Raw genomic sequence first — 15399 nt, 5'->3', positions numbered from 1 at the left:
TAGAAACTTAATGTGGAAGTTCAGTTTGATTATGTGGATTCTTGATAATGTGAAATAAAGGGACTTTTTCCTTATTGTCATTATTGAGCAAAGTTGTTTTAATGTCCATTACATAATGTAAAGAATGATTTTGTAAACAGTACTAAACATACTTCTACAGTCTTAAAACCCCACCTTGCTGCAGTGATAAAATAATGATTTGATAACATACAGAGGAATTTAAGATGATACTGATACTGGCTACACCCATGAGCATTGTTTGAAGTGTTGATGTTAGTTACTGTTGATTGTTACTGTTGATGTTTGCTGATGTTCAGGGCGAGGATGAGAGTGAGGACAGTGATAGAGATGAGTTCCTCGAGTCTGCTGGAGAGGATGAGACCGAAGACCAGGTAGTGCAATTTCTCTGTTAACTAGATTTGGTTAAGTGTGTCTTTTGATATGGTTTTGTGTTCACTGAACAAATCAAACTGATGTGTGTTGGGAGGCCTTTAATGACAATTATTTATTCAGGCTGTTGCCCCTATGAAGCTTAGGCTAAAAGTCAAATCATCAAAAATGTGGCATGATGTACAAATACATTTTTACAAACCTGTAGAGGTTATGAATTCTCTGATGAAATCCTCCTTGGGGCACTTATTGCATTTTCCTTGCTCAAGAAAATCTACATGACATAGTTGTAACCATTTTCCTTAATAAAAAATGTTATGACTCAAAAAACTTTTTTGTATGATATACGACCACCCTTACGGGGCCTCACCCCCCACGGCGCCTTACGCCAGGGGGAGCAACTCTCACCCAAATCACTTTCCATATGTCAAATGCTGACGGAATGTGGGGAGGTGGGTGGCCATGCCCCAAGGAAGATTTCATCAGAGAATTCATAACCTCTACAGGTTTGTAAAATTCTCTTTCAGATTAAATCCTCCTTGGGGCACTTATTGCATCAAGACAGACTCCCAAAGATAATCTAGGAAAAGGCAACCGTCAGCAACAGGCGTAAATAAATACATCGTATTAGATTATTCAACAGAATAAAATACTGAGTTCAATAAATGGAACCAACCTTATCGTGAAGCACCACCGCCGAAAGGCGGGGGCTAGAGACAGGGCGTGGTCGACCATATATCATGATAAAGCCTGTCATAAGTTGAGAACTCGAAACACCCCCAACCCCCCCCCACTTTTTTGAACAAGTGATATAGGGGTGTAGATCACGAGAGACTATAACCCGCGCTGAGCTAGGCCAGGGGGTCCCCGAGGATCGAAGGAGTGCGTGTGCAAAATACGAGTACTATCGAGTAGTAAGGACTGATATTTATCGACCGCAGAAGATAAAATCCGGACCATTACTGAGCAGTATAACTGGAGGACTGTCTAAAATCGCTTGCTTGAGTGTTTGTCGAGTTGGTAATGTTTGACGAACGTGCTCGGCTGGCTCCAAACAGCCGCGGAGCAGATCTCCTCAATGGGCAGAGCCTCGGCGTACGCTTGTGACGTAGCCACTGCTCTAACCGAATGAGCCTTCAACCTGGTAGGGGGGTCCCTGCCTGTAAGCGTATACGCTGTACAAATGGTTGAAACTATCCACCTCGAGATAGATTGTTTGCTCGCAGGTGAGCCAGCCTTCCTACCGCCGTAACAGCAAAATAGTTGGTTATCCTTACGGATACCCATAGTTCTGCTGATACAGGCCTTGAGGGTCCTGCGGACATCCAAGACATGAGCGTGTCTTGCAGTGGTCCCCGACGAGGAAGGCTGTGAAAGAGCAGGTAGCTCAATAGGAGCCGTTCACGTGGAAGGCATGTGCGACCTTAGGACGGTAAGAGTCCGGTAGTCGAAAACTGACTCTGCCCCGGTGGAAGACAGTAATATCGGGATCGGCTGACATAACACGAATGTCGCCTACCCATCTGCCGTACGTTACCGCCACAAGGAACGCCGTCTTCCAGCTCAACAGCTGAAGAGAGAGAGACAACAGATCCCGAAAGGAAGGACCGGACAGCCAATTGAGAACGATTGACAAGTCCCAAGGGGGACAGATTCGCCGAACTGGCGGTCGGATCCTGTCCACACCAGCTAAAAAGCGCTGCACTAATAGGTCTGCACCCAGAAGTGCCCCGACGACAGGGACGTGAAAAGCTGCGATAGCTGTAGAGTACCCTCGGACTGTAGATGCGGCCAGGCCGCCATCTAGTCGCGACTGGAGGAACTCAAGCACCGCTACGAGATCTGCAGAAAAAAAATCTGCAATCCCTCTATCAACACACCAGGGCGCATAGCAGGCCTATCTTTCCCCGTACTGAACGTTTGTCGATCCCTCCGCGAAGCCAGTATTGTGTCTGCAACTCGTGCAGGAATACCGCTTTTCTGGAGGCAATTCCTGACAGTGGCCAAGCCACCCATTGAATCCTGGGATTCGGGTGGAGGGCCCTGTTCTGGGATAGGAGGTCCGGTCATAAAGGTAATATAACAGGAGGCTGAGCCAGAAACCTGAGTATTACTGGAAACCAACTCTGCGCCGACTAAAGAGGTGCCAGGAGCACAATTAGTCGCGCAGGCTGAGTGCCTAGCTGAGACAGGACCTTGGAAATCAGAGGTACTGGGGGGAATGCCCACAGAACTGTCCGTCCAATCTAGCTGGAAGGCGTCCAGTGCCACCGACCTCGGTTCGGGGACTCGGGAGCAGAACGTTGGTGTCTGGTGATTCACCCCAGACGCAAACCGATCCACCTGTAACGACCTGTATAACAGGGAGAAAATCCTGAATATCCCCGGGTCGAGCCTCCACTCATTAGGAGCGAGGATCCGGCGAGACAGAGTGTCCGCACGGAGGTTGTCCAACTCCGGGAGATAAACAGGTAGCACCCTGATATCGTGAGAGTCGCACTATAGTAGGAACTGCCACGTCTTTTGTCGAAGCGACGGAGACGCCGTTCCCCCCTGCTTCCGCATGTAAGTCATCGCCGTTTGGTTGTCCATCTCTAGACGAACCACTTGGCCACGAAGCAGATCTGGGAAGCGTTGGAACACCAACCTGACCGCTCTCAGTTCTAGCACATTGATATGCAGTTTGATCTCCTGCTGGGACCATAGTCCCGAGGCAGTGTGATCATTCAGAACGCCTCCCCAGCCGGAGAGTGACGCGTCTGTTTGAACTGTGAGAGACGGAACGGGGGTGTCGAGGGGGAGCCCCCGGGACAGGTTCTCTACCTCGGTCCACCACTGGAGGTGTGTAATGAGCCACTACGGAGTCTCGATATCTTACGAGTTCACCCAAAGTCGACGGAGTGCTTGTTGAATGGGACTCATTCTCAAGGGCGCCCGCCAGACCACATCCACTGTCGCCGCCATGTTGTCCAGTAACTCCACCCCTCCGCTGGGGAGCGACCTCGAGCTGGAGCCGAAGCCCGGTCTTGGATCGTCCCCGAGACCATGTGGCCTGCCTCGGTCGACGCCGGGCATAACACAAGGTCTCGAAGCCGCGTCCGGCGCCGACAACAGGGAAGGCTCAGCCCGTAGCTCCTGCCGGAGCCGAGACTTCACCTCCTCCATCTGCGACTTAAGTAACGCAGAAAAGTCTGCCAAAGACAGTGCAGGAGAGGGTGCAGTGCTTACTACGGGGACCCTCGAGCCTTCTCCCCCGGCCACCGGAGAGGGAGCGTGGGAGACAGTCTCGGCAGCTTTTTTTTACCCTTTTTAGATGGGAAGGGGGGGTGGGGAGGTCTCATCAGATCTGAAATCTACTGATATCGCCTTTAATAAACCTCTTTAAAGTGGAGCAAGTCAACTTGTCTCTTTTTTGGGGCAATGCCCGTCCTCCGCCAGACATCTAAGGCAGCGTTCGTGCCTGTCTTATAACAACCCGTACACAGTTTGAAGGTCTTTGTAAAAAAGACCGTTATTTCTGAGGTGGGCGGGAAGGGTATTAAAGTGTATCAGTGCGATATAAAGATCGGAAAGATACGTGCATAAATTGTGGAACTAGAAGCAAAGGCGTAATGTAGAATGGGATTTGTAACGCGATACTAATAGCCAATGTCGTAGTATAATTATAACACCAAAGGGTGCGTGTTACGGGCGAAGGTGTAAAAACCCGTAAAAAAGGTATGTGTAGTTTTGTAAAGGAAAAAATTGTAGACCAATGCTGTATGATATAACAAAACCCCAAGCCTTTTCTAATGGCCTTGGTGTTACATGTATCAGCCCGTGGAACTACAATATGGATGCCATTACGGCCATTTGAATTCAAAAGTACCGTGCACGTGGCGTATTATTACAACTCTATACTTTACAATGCGAGGTATTACGCCTTTGCAATGAAAGAAATGTACCATACATACAGTTTGGTCAGCCATGGTTCTTGTCGAAACGATAGATACTCTTATTTTGTCTTGTGTGAAAAATCAGCACGTCTGTCTCTTACAGATGACATAAGGAAAGTGATTTGGGTGAGAGTTGCTCCCCCTGGCGTGAAGCGCCGTTGGGTTGAGATCCCGTAAGGGTGGTCGTATATCATACAAAAACGAAGTTTTTTGTGTCATAACATTTTTTATTAAGGAAAATGGTTACAACTATGTCATGTAGATTTTCTTGAGCAAGGAAAATGCAATAAGTGCCCCAAGGAGGATTCAATCTGAAAGAGAATTATGAAGTCTTTAAACTGTCCTGATGCCATCTTGTTTTATAGCAGACGAGTCAATATTCGTGACAGGTCAATACGGATCCTGTGACGAGTCAGTATTCGTGGTTAGTGTCAGTCACCTTATCTTGGATTGAAATGTATTTTTTGTCACGAGGCACAGATCAACCAATGGAATTGCAAGATTCTATATACAGGTATTACAATATACTACACAACAAGGTGAATTGGGACCCATTTTACAAGCGCCTCAAGGTTCATAGACTATGACATCACTGCATTGTAACAATGTGATCTTCATGAGAAAACAAGTGTGCCTTGCACAAAAAATTACACACTAACGCCATTCTTTCTTTATTTGGGTTCAGAAAAAATCTTTATTTTAATTAGTTAAATATTCTTAGAGACGAGCGGACATCCTGAACCTTAATCTTATGTGGGGAGACATGGCAGAATGTGTCCACACTACCCCGTCTGGATTTAGACAAACTTGAAAAGTGCTGGAATGTTACTCTTTTCAATGAAAAGTATTCACATTTACTATTCTCTAAAATGCTTGATTTTTTTCTCTCTTTCTTTTATTGTTTATAAAAAAGACGTACTTGTTACATGGTAGCAGTTTTATATCATATTGCAGTGCAGGAAAGTACATGGTCGCAAACATTAAAGTCTTAAGTATAAAACTAAAATTATAATAAAAGTTGCTCCTCATTTTCAAAACATTTATGATACATCATCCAAGCCTATATAGAATTTCTGCTGATTACTTATCTTGAAGCCATAGCTTTTTCAATGTTAAATCGTGAAAAAGCTTCCTTGGTTTATAAACATGAAAAAAATATTTTGTATTTGCATTATCAATAATATCAGTTTCAAGAATTTTGATCTGTTGGATCAGGTTTTGTTTATAACTTATTTTCTAGAAGGAAGAATTTCCAGAAGCAGAACTTCAAAAAATAATTGATCATTTATATCAAACTGAATTTCTTGAATAGGTTATCATTAATATTGTGAGTATCACCGTACATTTTAATATACTGTGATTTAACCATTGATAGTTTCTTTCACTAGATCTATGTTTTTAATTTCCAGTATGTATTAAGCTTTGGACTATTTTGAAATGAAAAACTCAGATCGATAATTGAATTATCAGTTCTATAACCTACAGTGATTTTTGCTGTGTGGTGAAAGTTTTTTTCTGAAATGAGGAAGAAATCTAATCTTGCTTGTTTTAAAGTTGATTTTTTACATACAGTAAGCCTTTTGATTTCTGGATTGAAATCTCCCCTCACATCTACCAAATTAAAATCACCAATTAATACTTTTTCACGTGCATGAGGGTGTTTGATATTCTGGTAATTAGGAACATCTTGTGACTCATTGAAAACAAGATTCCAATCTGCAGCTGAAATATAATCCTCATTTCCCATGTCATGGGCTTGTTCTTTACCTGCTCATAGAATTCTGGTGCTTCCCAGTTGATCACTAATAGTTATATTTAATATAAGTAAATTACCATTGTCATCCATATGTCTTATGAATCTTATTGTCTACATTTTTGTATAAAAAAATGACAACATCCCTGGACAGACTGTTTTCGGAATTGAAGAGGCAATTGAATCCCCATTGTGGTCCTATTCTTTTGTAAAATATGTATCCTGTAGTAGATAAAATGAGTATGCTTTAGATCGTAAAAAAAATAAAAACATCCTTTCTCTGAGCATTATCTTACAGCCTCAACAGTTTATAGAGCAGCAGGTAAAACCTAAGTTAGCCATTGTCAATAAAAGATTTGTTCATATACAAAGAGACCATATGAAAGATTGATTTTTCAAATTTTCTACACATACATACACTTTTACAACTATCTGAAGGAAAAGCTTTAAAGCAAAAAATGACTGAAATTAAGCTCACACTTGCTTCTACAAACCTCAAGTAAAGTATTGCATGATACAAACTGGCACCATGTGGCCACCGCCAGATGAAGGGGTAAAACATACACACAAAAACAAAGTATATAACATATAGAGGACTGAGAACCAAAATAATTGTCATAAGGATAAAGTAAGAAGAACACAAGCGCCAAACCAACATACTACTAGATACTATCAAATGAGAGGATGAGAATAACATTCACAGTTACTAGTGATTCGGATGAACATTTCCTCATACAATAATCAATTGACGCATATCACAATAAACTAAATTAGACTGTGGCATACAGAGAGTAGGCACTGACATAGTAATAAAGAAAAAAAAGTTGAAAATAGGCAAACCAACACACTGTCCAATATGTAATTTATGAGTTTTATGCATTCACAAGATCTTTCTTGGTCAAGAGTTTAACTGATGAACTCTAATATTATGCAAATAGGTCTCATGATTATTATCGCATACAGTAATTGTACAATATGTCTCGTTGTATAAAGCTGACCTCCCCAAAGATGGTTGTCTCAATTTTATTTTTCACAACGTGTTCGTGAATAAATATTTTAACAAAATTGTCCCTTCCACAAGTCCTGTTTGATTGATCACGTGAAAGATGTACACATTGATCACATGATATGCAACACACCAATGATCATAGTTCATGAAGCGTCTCTGGTAACACTGTGAAACAACATGACAGTCCAAGACTGAGACCAACAAACCCGAACATATTGATTTGCACTAAAATGAGGTTAACACTAGATTTGTGTTTTAAAACAAACAAATAAAAATTTATCGAGAAAATAGGTCCCTCAACATCACACACCTAGACTCCAGCTTGGCTAGATTCTTGGTTCCTCATCCTCCTTGAGAGGTCTTGTCAATATTTGTGATTATATTAGGCACACATAGATAAGTAAGTTGGATTTACGGGAATACATCAATGAGATCAGAAGCTTTTATCTGAGCTTGTCGATAATGACAGGAAGGCGTTTTTCTGACGATGCCATTTTGTCATTCAGGTCATTGGTAGGTTTCGACATAAATTCCACTGACGACTCCACTGTAGATTTAAGTATTGACTTTCACTTTGTGTGAGTTCATTGGAGTATGAACCTTCATAGAGTTAGGGCCAAACTGTATGAATGTCGGAGCTTGCGATGTAGTCTAATGACGTTCATACAATGTTTGGCCCTCACTCTATGATGGTTCAAACTCCAATGAACTCACACAAAGTGAAAGTCAATTCTTATAATTTTTTTATCACAATTTCTTACCTCAAAGGATGTAGGTCAAGATCTAAACACAATTTTATTTGGTACGTGTGACTTCATGTTTACACTGACAGCCATACAACAACCAGCTATATCGCGGAGTAAAATAGTTCCTCAAAAAGAGAGGTGACATGAGCGTATGGATGCACAACTTGCTCTTCGGAAACATCTTACGCAGCACAAGTGTTCAAATCATGTCCTCATAAGATGAGAAAGTTCTGTAATCAACTGGCCGATCACTTAAAGGTGAATAAAGATGCATCAAACAGACACTAAGATAAATTCATAGATTGCTGGAGACGGTCAGTGTCAGCCTAGACATGAATCGAGTCGATACTACGATAGTTTAGATGTGCATTTCTTCTTTTGTTCATTAGGATAGGCGTAGTGAGAATATTCGTGAACAATCATGCAGTCACGCTCTCTGACATTTCTCAATGTATACTGAAACGCTGAGACCAAGAATAAAGGTTCTAAATGATCAGAAAGAACGCTTATGTATGTTTTAGTGCTAGGGAATTCCCCGGGGTTTCCCCAGGAATGTGGAAGTAGTCCGTCAGTGTTTACGTCATTTCAAGAACACGGCCTCGTGAAAAACGTATGAACATCAAATTGTATCGTTCATACACTTATGAACTTCAATTTCGCTGTCATGTGACCGACATCTCGTCCAATGAAAAAGCTGTATATTGTGTAAATTTCAAATTAAAAAATTATACCTGTTTGAATAAATCAGCCACTTCAATCAGAAGAAGATATCTGACAGGTCTGTTTGTCTAATTCCTCGCGAAGGAATGCTTTCAGGTTGCTGGATGCATCGTCAGCAGGTGGGGAGGATGAAGGTGAATGTGAGCTTATCATGAGAACCTTCCTCCTCATCTGTTAGCTCCAGGCATAAATACGAGCTGATAATAGGTGTAGGAGGAAATTGACATTGTACAGTGGGGGAAAGTATCACGTGACTGTCACTGACTCCACATGCAAAGAACACTTAAAGGTTTAAAACTGTTGAACTGATTATGTTGAAGTTGGAAGGGATTCATTTGAAAGTTTAGGGGCCTATTTGTGGATGCATAAAAAAGTTCTTGAAAGCAGGTTTTTGTCCTTGAAAAGTGCTTGAATTTTGACCTCAAAGATGTGTCCATGCTTGTTGGATAGATGCCAAGAATGTGATTGAGAAAGCTTTAATTTTGTGTCATCCTACTCCAAAGAGTTATGTTATGATGTCTCCTTGGTGAGCCTAGGTATGAGCACATCTGGACGGAGACATTGTCTGACCAACTGGCTCACATTTGCTGTCTGTAACATCTGAAAGGATTTCTGGTCTAAATTTGGTAGTCCACATATAAAACCTCTCTAACATGTGATCATCATTTTTGCTGATTATTGCAGTTTTATATGACTAATTGAAATTGAGTTGCTCTCTATGAGGATTACAATAATGTCCCTTGTGTCTTATGCTTGTCAGGCTCTGAGACTCTGCTGATTGTGTATCATCATACCTGATAGGCATGGATTGATACCGATGCTTTCAGTCAGTGGTTTGTCCTGACCGGATTTGATTATTTACAACAGTGATATAGTTTGAGTAATGAGGACTGCTGAGTAATAAAGCATTTGCTCACTCACTTGTGTCATGTCAAATACTTTCATTTTTGAAATAATATCTTTTATTTGAATCATGTTTAATGCGAAATCACCACTTTATGTCTAAAACTGCCTGTTTCAGATAACTTTGGTGACTGGTGCTCCTAAACGCATTGTATGTCAAGAAGATGATGACTTCATGACTGCCTTTGACAAAATGATGTCTGAAAATATTCAGGTGACTTTCTGGATCCAATTAATATTTTCATAATGGCTCTTTTTATCACTTTGTTTAGATATTTTAGAAGTTAATTTTTGTGAATTGTCATTCTTGTAAGTATTTGGAAAGTAGATATCCCTGAAAAAAAAGTTATGTAACACCAAGTTACCAGGTGACATTTTGATACGACCAGTAATATATTTATGATAGTTTTGAAATGATACTGGCACGTTACTTCAGACAGACATTGATAATTATCATAATGTTAATTCTTCTGTGTCATATTAATAGTTAATAATTGATTGTAAGATATGACTGTTTCAACTGTACTTATTCTTCTATCTGCCAATAGGCTCGAGCCCAGGAATCTCTGAAGGTTCCCCAGCTTGACATTGCTATGCCTGTTCACCTGCGCAGCAAGACTAAGAAGACAGTTCCTGGCACAGGCACAGGTAGGCCATTCTAAAAAAAACCCAATATCTATTGTTTCTGTGTAAAGCTGTGAGAGAAATCTTGATGTGATGTCTCCTTGTTTTATGATGTTGAACTTAATATCTTTTAATATTCCTTTCTGTACATCCCATATGCAAGATGGACCAGGCGTGTCTGCTGTACCCATGGTTGAGTTGGGAGAATATGATAAATGGACCTCAGCTGAGTCATGATGAACAAAATTAGTAGATATGACCTCATTCATTTAGGGGATGGAAGGGTAGCCTTGTGGTTGAAGCGTTTGCTTGTCACGCCAAACATAAGGCTTCATTTCCCCACATGGGTACAATTTCTGGTGTCCTCCATCGTGGTGTTGCTGAATTTTTTCCAAAAGTGGCGTAAAAACATACTCACTCATTCATGTAGTGGGTGACAAATGTCAAGGATTGAGATGCATACAGATATGGACAATTGCAGCTATTTCCTCTGTATACTTATTTTTATTAAATGTTGGTTCAGGTGTTACACAACCTATTCCTGAAGTGGATACAGCCATTAACTTTGTGTTGATGACAAGGAAAGGCAACAAAGCACAGGTTAGTACTTTCAGTGGTTATTTTGGTCAGAAGATCTTGTCATCTAATCAGTTGGCTTTGACATAGCCAAAGAAAAGTAATTTTCAATGCAATTCTGTATACATTGATTTCCACTATAAAATATTGACATATTTGGCCAAGTTTGGTGTATAGTTGTTTATTCAAACTGTATTCTCTCAACAGTTCACAAATCTGAATGTACCAATATCTGCTGAGTTTGCTGCCAAATTCAAGGAAAGAGAACAGGTATGGAAACTGAAACAGTCAAACATTGTAATAATTATACAAACATAATGTAAATCAGGAAATAAATGTGAAAAGTGTGAGTGTCTCTTGATTTTTCATGATTTTTATCTAGACATATTGGAGTTTGAGTGATCACATTCATGTTACATGGGCAGAAACAATGACATTAAACCTCACATTAAACAATGTAATTGAGCTCAAGATTTAGGCAGTGTTTCTAACCAAGTTCAGGGTCAAGTGTGGTCAGTTTTTTACTAATGTTGATCAAGCTGTTCTGATGCAGCTTTGCTTTTGGTAACCATATCAAATAATTGAATAATGACAAGCAAACTAGTGCTCACCCCTGTACAAGCAGTTGTGGTGAAGAAAGAACACATTTACGTTCAAACTTGTATAACAACATTTGGAACCTGTTCAATCTTCGTCGGTGACCCGACTTAACTCATTTGAATATTCGGGTTTTTTTTAATTTTCCTGGTTTTGATTTCTTAGCCGCAATTGAACTTGAGTTTGTAAAGATGGCAAATATTATTATTCAATCAAACTTCTAACACCAAATCGTAGTTCATGGAATTCTAAATCTACACTCTTGGTGTTATTGTTGATTAGTTTTTCAGTTCAAAGGCAGGGTTACTTTTGTTAATGCATCATGAAATTAACAAAAGTAACCCTGCATTTGAATTGAAAATCTAATCAACAATAACACCAAGAGTGTAGATTTAGAATTCCAGGGATCAACTCTACCATTAAATTGGTGGCATATTAATTTCATGAAGTTCAGTAAGCACCATTAATTTGGTGGCATATTATTTTCATGAAGTTCAGTAAGCAGACTTGTGCCTTGGCATGGAAATATGTTTTTAACTTCTGAACAAACTGTTTTTAAGGTTGAAATGTTCATTCCTCACACCAATACTCCAGGTTCAATTCCCTTCATGGACAGTCACTGTGCTATTGAAGCAATACTGCTGAAAGTGGCGCAATTGAAGTCTTGGGCACATTTGGTATCAGTAGTATCTACTTACCGGTATGTGTCTGCGATGGATGACCTCTAGAATGTGCTATTCTTGTAGGCAGAGAAGATGGAGAAGGAAAAGATGAAGCAGGTTGTGTTGGGCATACAGCAGAGGCAGGAGGAGGAGGACTATCAGGGTAAGATACACCTTGTATACCAGGGAGCCAGACTAGTTTCCATTAAAACTTCCATGTGGGGTTCCAGGGAAAAATAAGTCCACAGTACCCCTCTGCTAGTTGCAAGAGGCAAACAAATTCAATCTGGTGGTCAGGCTGTAATCACATGTCTACATGGCCTGGTCACATGGATCTTTCAGTCACTGGCCTCCTTTATTTGTGGGATGCAGGATATTGCTCAATGTAGCATCAACATCATTCACTCACATGAAATCCATTTGGCTATATCTCTGTCATCTTCCCAAGGCAAGGGAGCAAGCCGAGTTCATCAAGGGTGGAAACTGGACTTTAACAGTTAACTCTCTTGCCTTGCATCTCTGTATGCAAAGGACCCTTATTTCAGAAATATCAAGGCAATGTTGTTAGTCCAGAACAGTGTATGTAGTTGATCCTTGTTTTATAGTAAATCTGTGAGGATTCCCCAAAAACTAAACAGATCAGGTAGTCTTCTCATTGATTTGTTTGATGTGTGTCTTTCAGGGTTAGAACTTTACACTAGCCCACTAGCCTGCTAGCCCTGGGCTAGTATAAATTCCTGCAGGCTAGTACAAATTTCCAAATTTCCCCATTATTTTAACAGAGCATTTTATCTTTACCCGGTTTAGTAAAGCTTCAAAGTTTAGTTTTAACCCAGCATAATCATACCCCAACACTGTCAGACATTGCTCATGTTATGAAATCACCGGTTTGTCTGACCCAGACTCTATTACATGTATTATAAGTCCTTGTCATAGAGCTGGAAAATTGCTGAGTACTGCATTAAACAAACACAATTAACTTTGTGAGTGCACACTTCTGATTACAACCAAACCTTGTGTTTTAGTCATTTTACTGACCAAGGTGACAGTGTAATTTCAGCATGTTTACATGAGTTTTTATTATGTACAGCAGAATTATTTTCAAATTGACGAGTGGCATTGACTGTGGTTGTTGTATTCATGATATATGGAATGTTTCTTCCATAGAAATGATGGCCTCCCTCAACAGACCAGTGCCTGTAAACACAAATCGTGAGCGTCGTATCCGATACTCTCATCCTAAGGGAGCCCCTGATGCAGATCTTATCTTTGGCTCTAAGTGAGTTTGAATGTCTCGCAGTCTCAATGGTTTATCTAGATCACAGGTATTTATCTTTTATTTTATTAAGTTGCACTAGAACTTTTGCATTATTGTTGGGTGTCTTGTTTCCATACTAATATATTTCCTTCAGTTTCACTAACCCTTTTTAGGGGGCACGGGTGGCCCAGTCGTCTAAGGCGCCGCGACTCGCTGTGCAGAGTTGCGTCCCTTGGGCACGCCAGAAACCTATGATTGTGGGTTCGAATCCCGGTTCGCCCCGATTATGTTTCTAGGTTTGTCAGCACCATACCCGTGCTCGTGGGTTTCACCGAAGTGGTAAACGTCTAAGACCTGCATCACTTCGGGCTTTCCTCCCACATTAAGCTGACACGCCGCGATATAACTGGAATACTGTTAAAAGCGGCGTTAAACCCAACTCACTCACTCACTCACTAACCCTTTTTAAAGGGCCTTGTAGCAAGGGTTAGATTTTGATGCTTTAATATAAATATTGCCATTATAGACTGGCTAAAAGAAAAAACAATAATAGGATTAACAAACCAATAATTTGTTACAGAAATGATACCATGTGCATGCAAACTGTTTTTAATATTTTGAAGATATATGAAATGCCCAATATCCCAAATTGGCTATTAATGGAATAATTACACATTAATCAATACCATGTACTGGCAGATAAGGGAGCATGCTGCATTCATCTGTATGAACACATTCATCATGCAATAACTTCTATGAGGCACATCATTTTTCAATTGTTTGAACTGATTTGTTGACTAACATACATCTTTCTATTTAGTTACCGGTAATTGAATTATGGGTTCTCCTGCACAAACTCTCATCAACAGAATGCCCAGTTACTAAACTATTATGCTTATACTCTTGGAGATATATATTGTCTGCTAAAGTCATAAGTTAACTGTCATAGAAAGGCTTTTCCTATGGAAGCATGTCTGTAGCAACCTTTTATGCGTGCAGTAACTCTATTCTAACAATTTGGATAAACAATTTTAATATTTACAGGGCATATTTGTTAGTGTAGTGGCACAGTAGTTAGATTTTTGTTAGCTTTATAGGTCTGTAGTATAACATTATTATCCCCTGCCACTAAGTGGAAGGGGGATAAAGGAATGGGTGCCGTCATGTCACATAGATAGATCTAGTGGTGAACTGGTGCCTTTTGATAGTTTGGGATTTTTAAAACAAATATGTTTTGAGTTTCAATGGCAACGACTTTGATTTAGACTGAAAATGGCGGTAGTCCTGGTTTCCGGAGCAGATCTTGAAAACTGTACCATATTTCTTCACCAAACTTGGCACATAGATAGATCTAGTGGTGAACTGGTGCCTTTTGATAGTTTGAGATTTTAAAAAAAATTATTTTTCGAGTTTCCATGGCACGACTTTGATTTAGACTGAAAATGGCGGAGGTCCTCGTTTCCGGAGCAGATCTTGAAAAATGTACTATATTTCTTTACAAAAAGGCCCAGCAAACATAGTTCTCAGGAGCTAATGCATTGCACACACCCGACATGTCATATTAGCGGGGAATGTGAGTATTTCATGCTTGTTATCATTAGCATAAGTGTTTGCCTGTACTTAAAACATCAAGCTCAAACCTTTCTTGCTATTACTCAACTTATGTAGAAATATCTTGCTATAGGATTAGCACTACATGCACAAAACAGTTAAGAAAATAATGACTAAAGATTTAATATGCCCATATGTTAAAAATGTAATGACATTTTGTATGTGTGTAGTTAGTAGTGGGACTGTTTGTGACCCTTGTGTTTAGTCTCTCAAAATGTGTATTTAACTCTGTAAACTTCTCTGATATTGCCAGTTGAACTTTGGGATGTATGCGTCTCCTAATTATGACATCATATTTTGTTCCATTTCATCAGATTTTTGTGTTTGTCCTCAGTATTCTGGCAGAAAACATTTCAGTATCAATGGCAACAGCAACTTTTGTTCAGTGGCTGTCCTTTTGAAATGTTGACTACATATCCAGACCCCCATGGGATTGCGGGTTAGACTATTGGTCCCAGCAACCTATGCTTGTCGAAAGAGGCGACTAAATGGATTGGGTGGTCAGGCTTGGTGACTTGGTTGATTGTGTGTCTGATGGCATGGATCAAGGGTCATATAATTGGATCACTGGATTGTCCAGATTTGATTATGTACATTGCTTGAATATTGCTTATT

The 15399-nt window shown here is 40.2% G+C and overlaps 1 protein-coding gene across 2 annotated transcripts in view; it reads left to right on the top strand.

Moving 5' to 3' along the window:
- LOC139446765 (regulator of nonsense transcripts 2-like) overlaps nt 1-15399 on the top strand; it is a 52255-nt gene that overhangs the window by 29915 nt on the left and 6941 nt on the right. The window contains exons 34-40 of one of the 2 annotated variants that reach the window (XM_071228087.1): nt 318-392; nt 9575-9670; nt 10005-10104; nt 10604-10680; nt 10864-10926; nt 12000-12078; nt 13083-13194. In XM_071228087.1, the coding sequence (XP_071084188.1) occupies nt 318-392; nt 9575-9670; nt 10005-10104; nt 10604-10680; nt 10864-10926; nt 12000-12078; nt 13083-13194 (602 nt within the window). Of the gene's footprint in view, nt 1-317; nt 393-9574; nt 9671-10004; nt 10105-10603; nt 10681-10863; nt 10927-11999; nt 12079-13082; nt 13241-15399 lie in introns of both variants that reach the window. The other variant, XM_071228088.1, reaches the window with a different exon arrangement.

Source organism: Haliotis cracherodii, unplaced genomic scaffold (assembly GCF_022045235.1).
Source record: "Haliotis cracherodii isolate W230 unplaced genomic scaffold, xgHalCrac1.p SCAF_6, whole genome shotgun sequence".
In the NCBI taxonomy this organism is placed as follows: Eukaryota; Metazoa; Mollusca; class Gastropoda; order Lepetellida; family Haliotidae; genus Haliotis; species Haliotis cracherodii.
The sequence above is the reverse complement of the archived record's forward strand: the minus strand, read 5'-3'. Positions and strand labels throughout refer to the sequence as shown.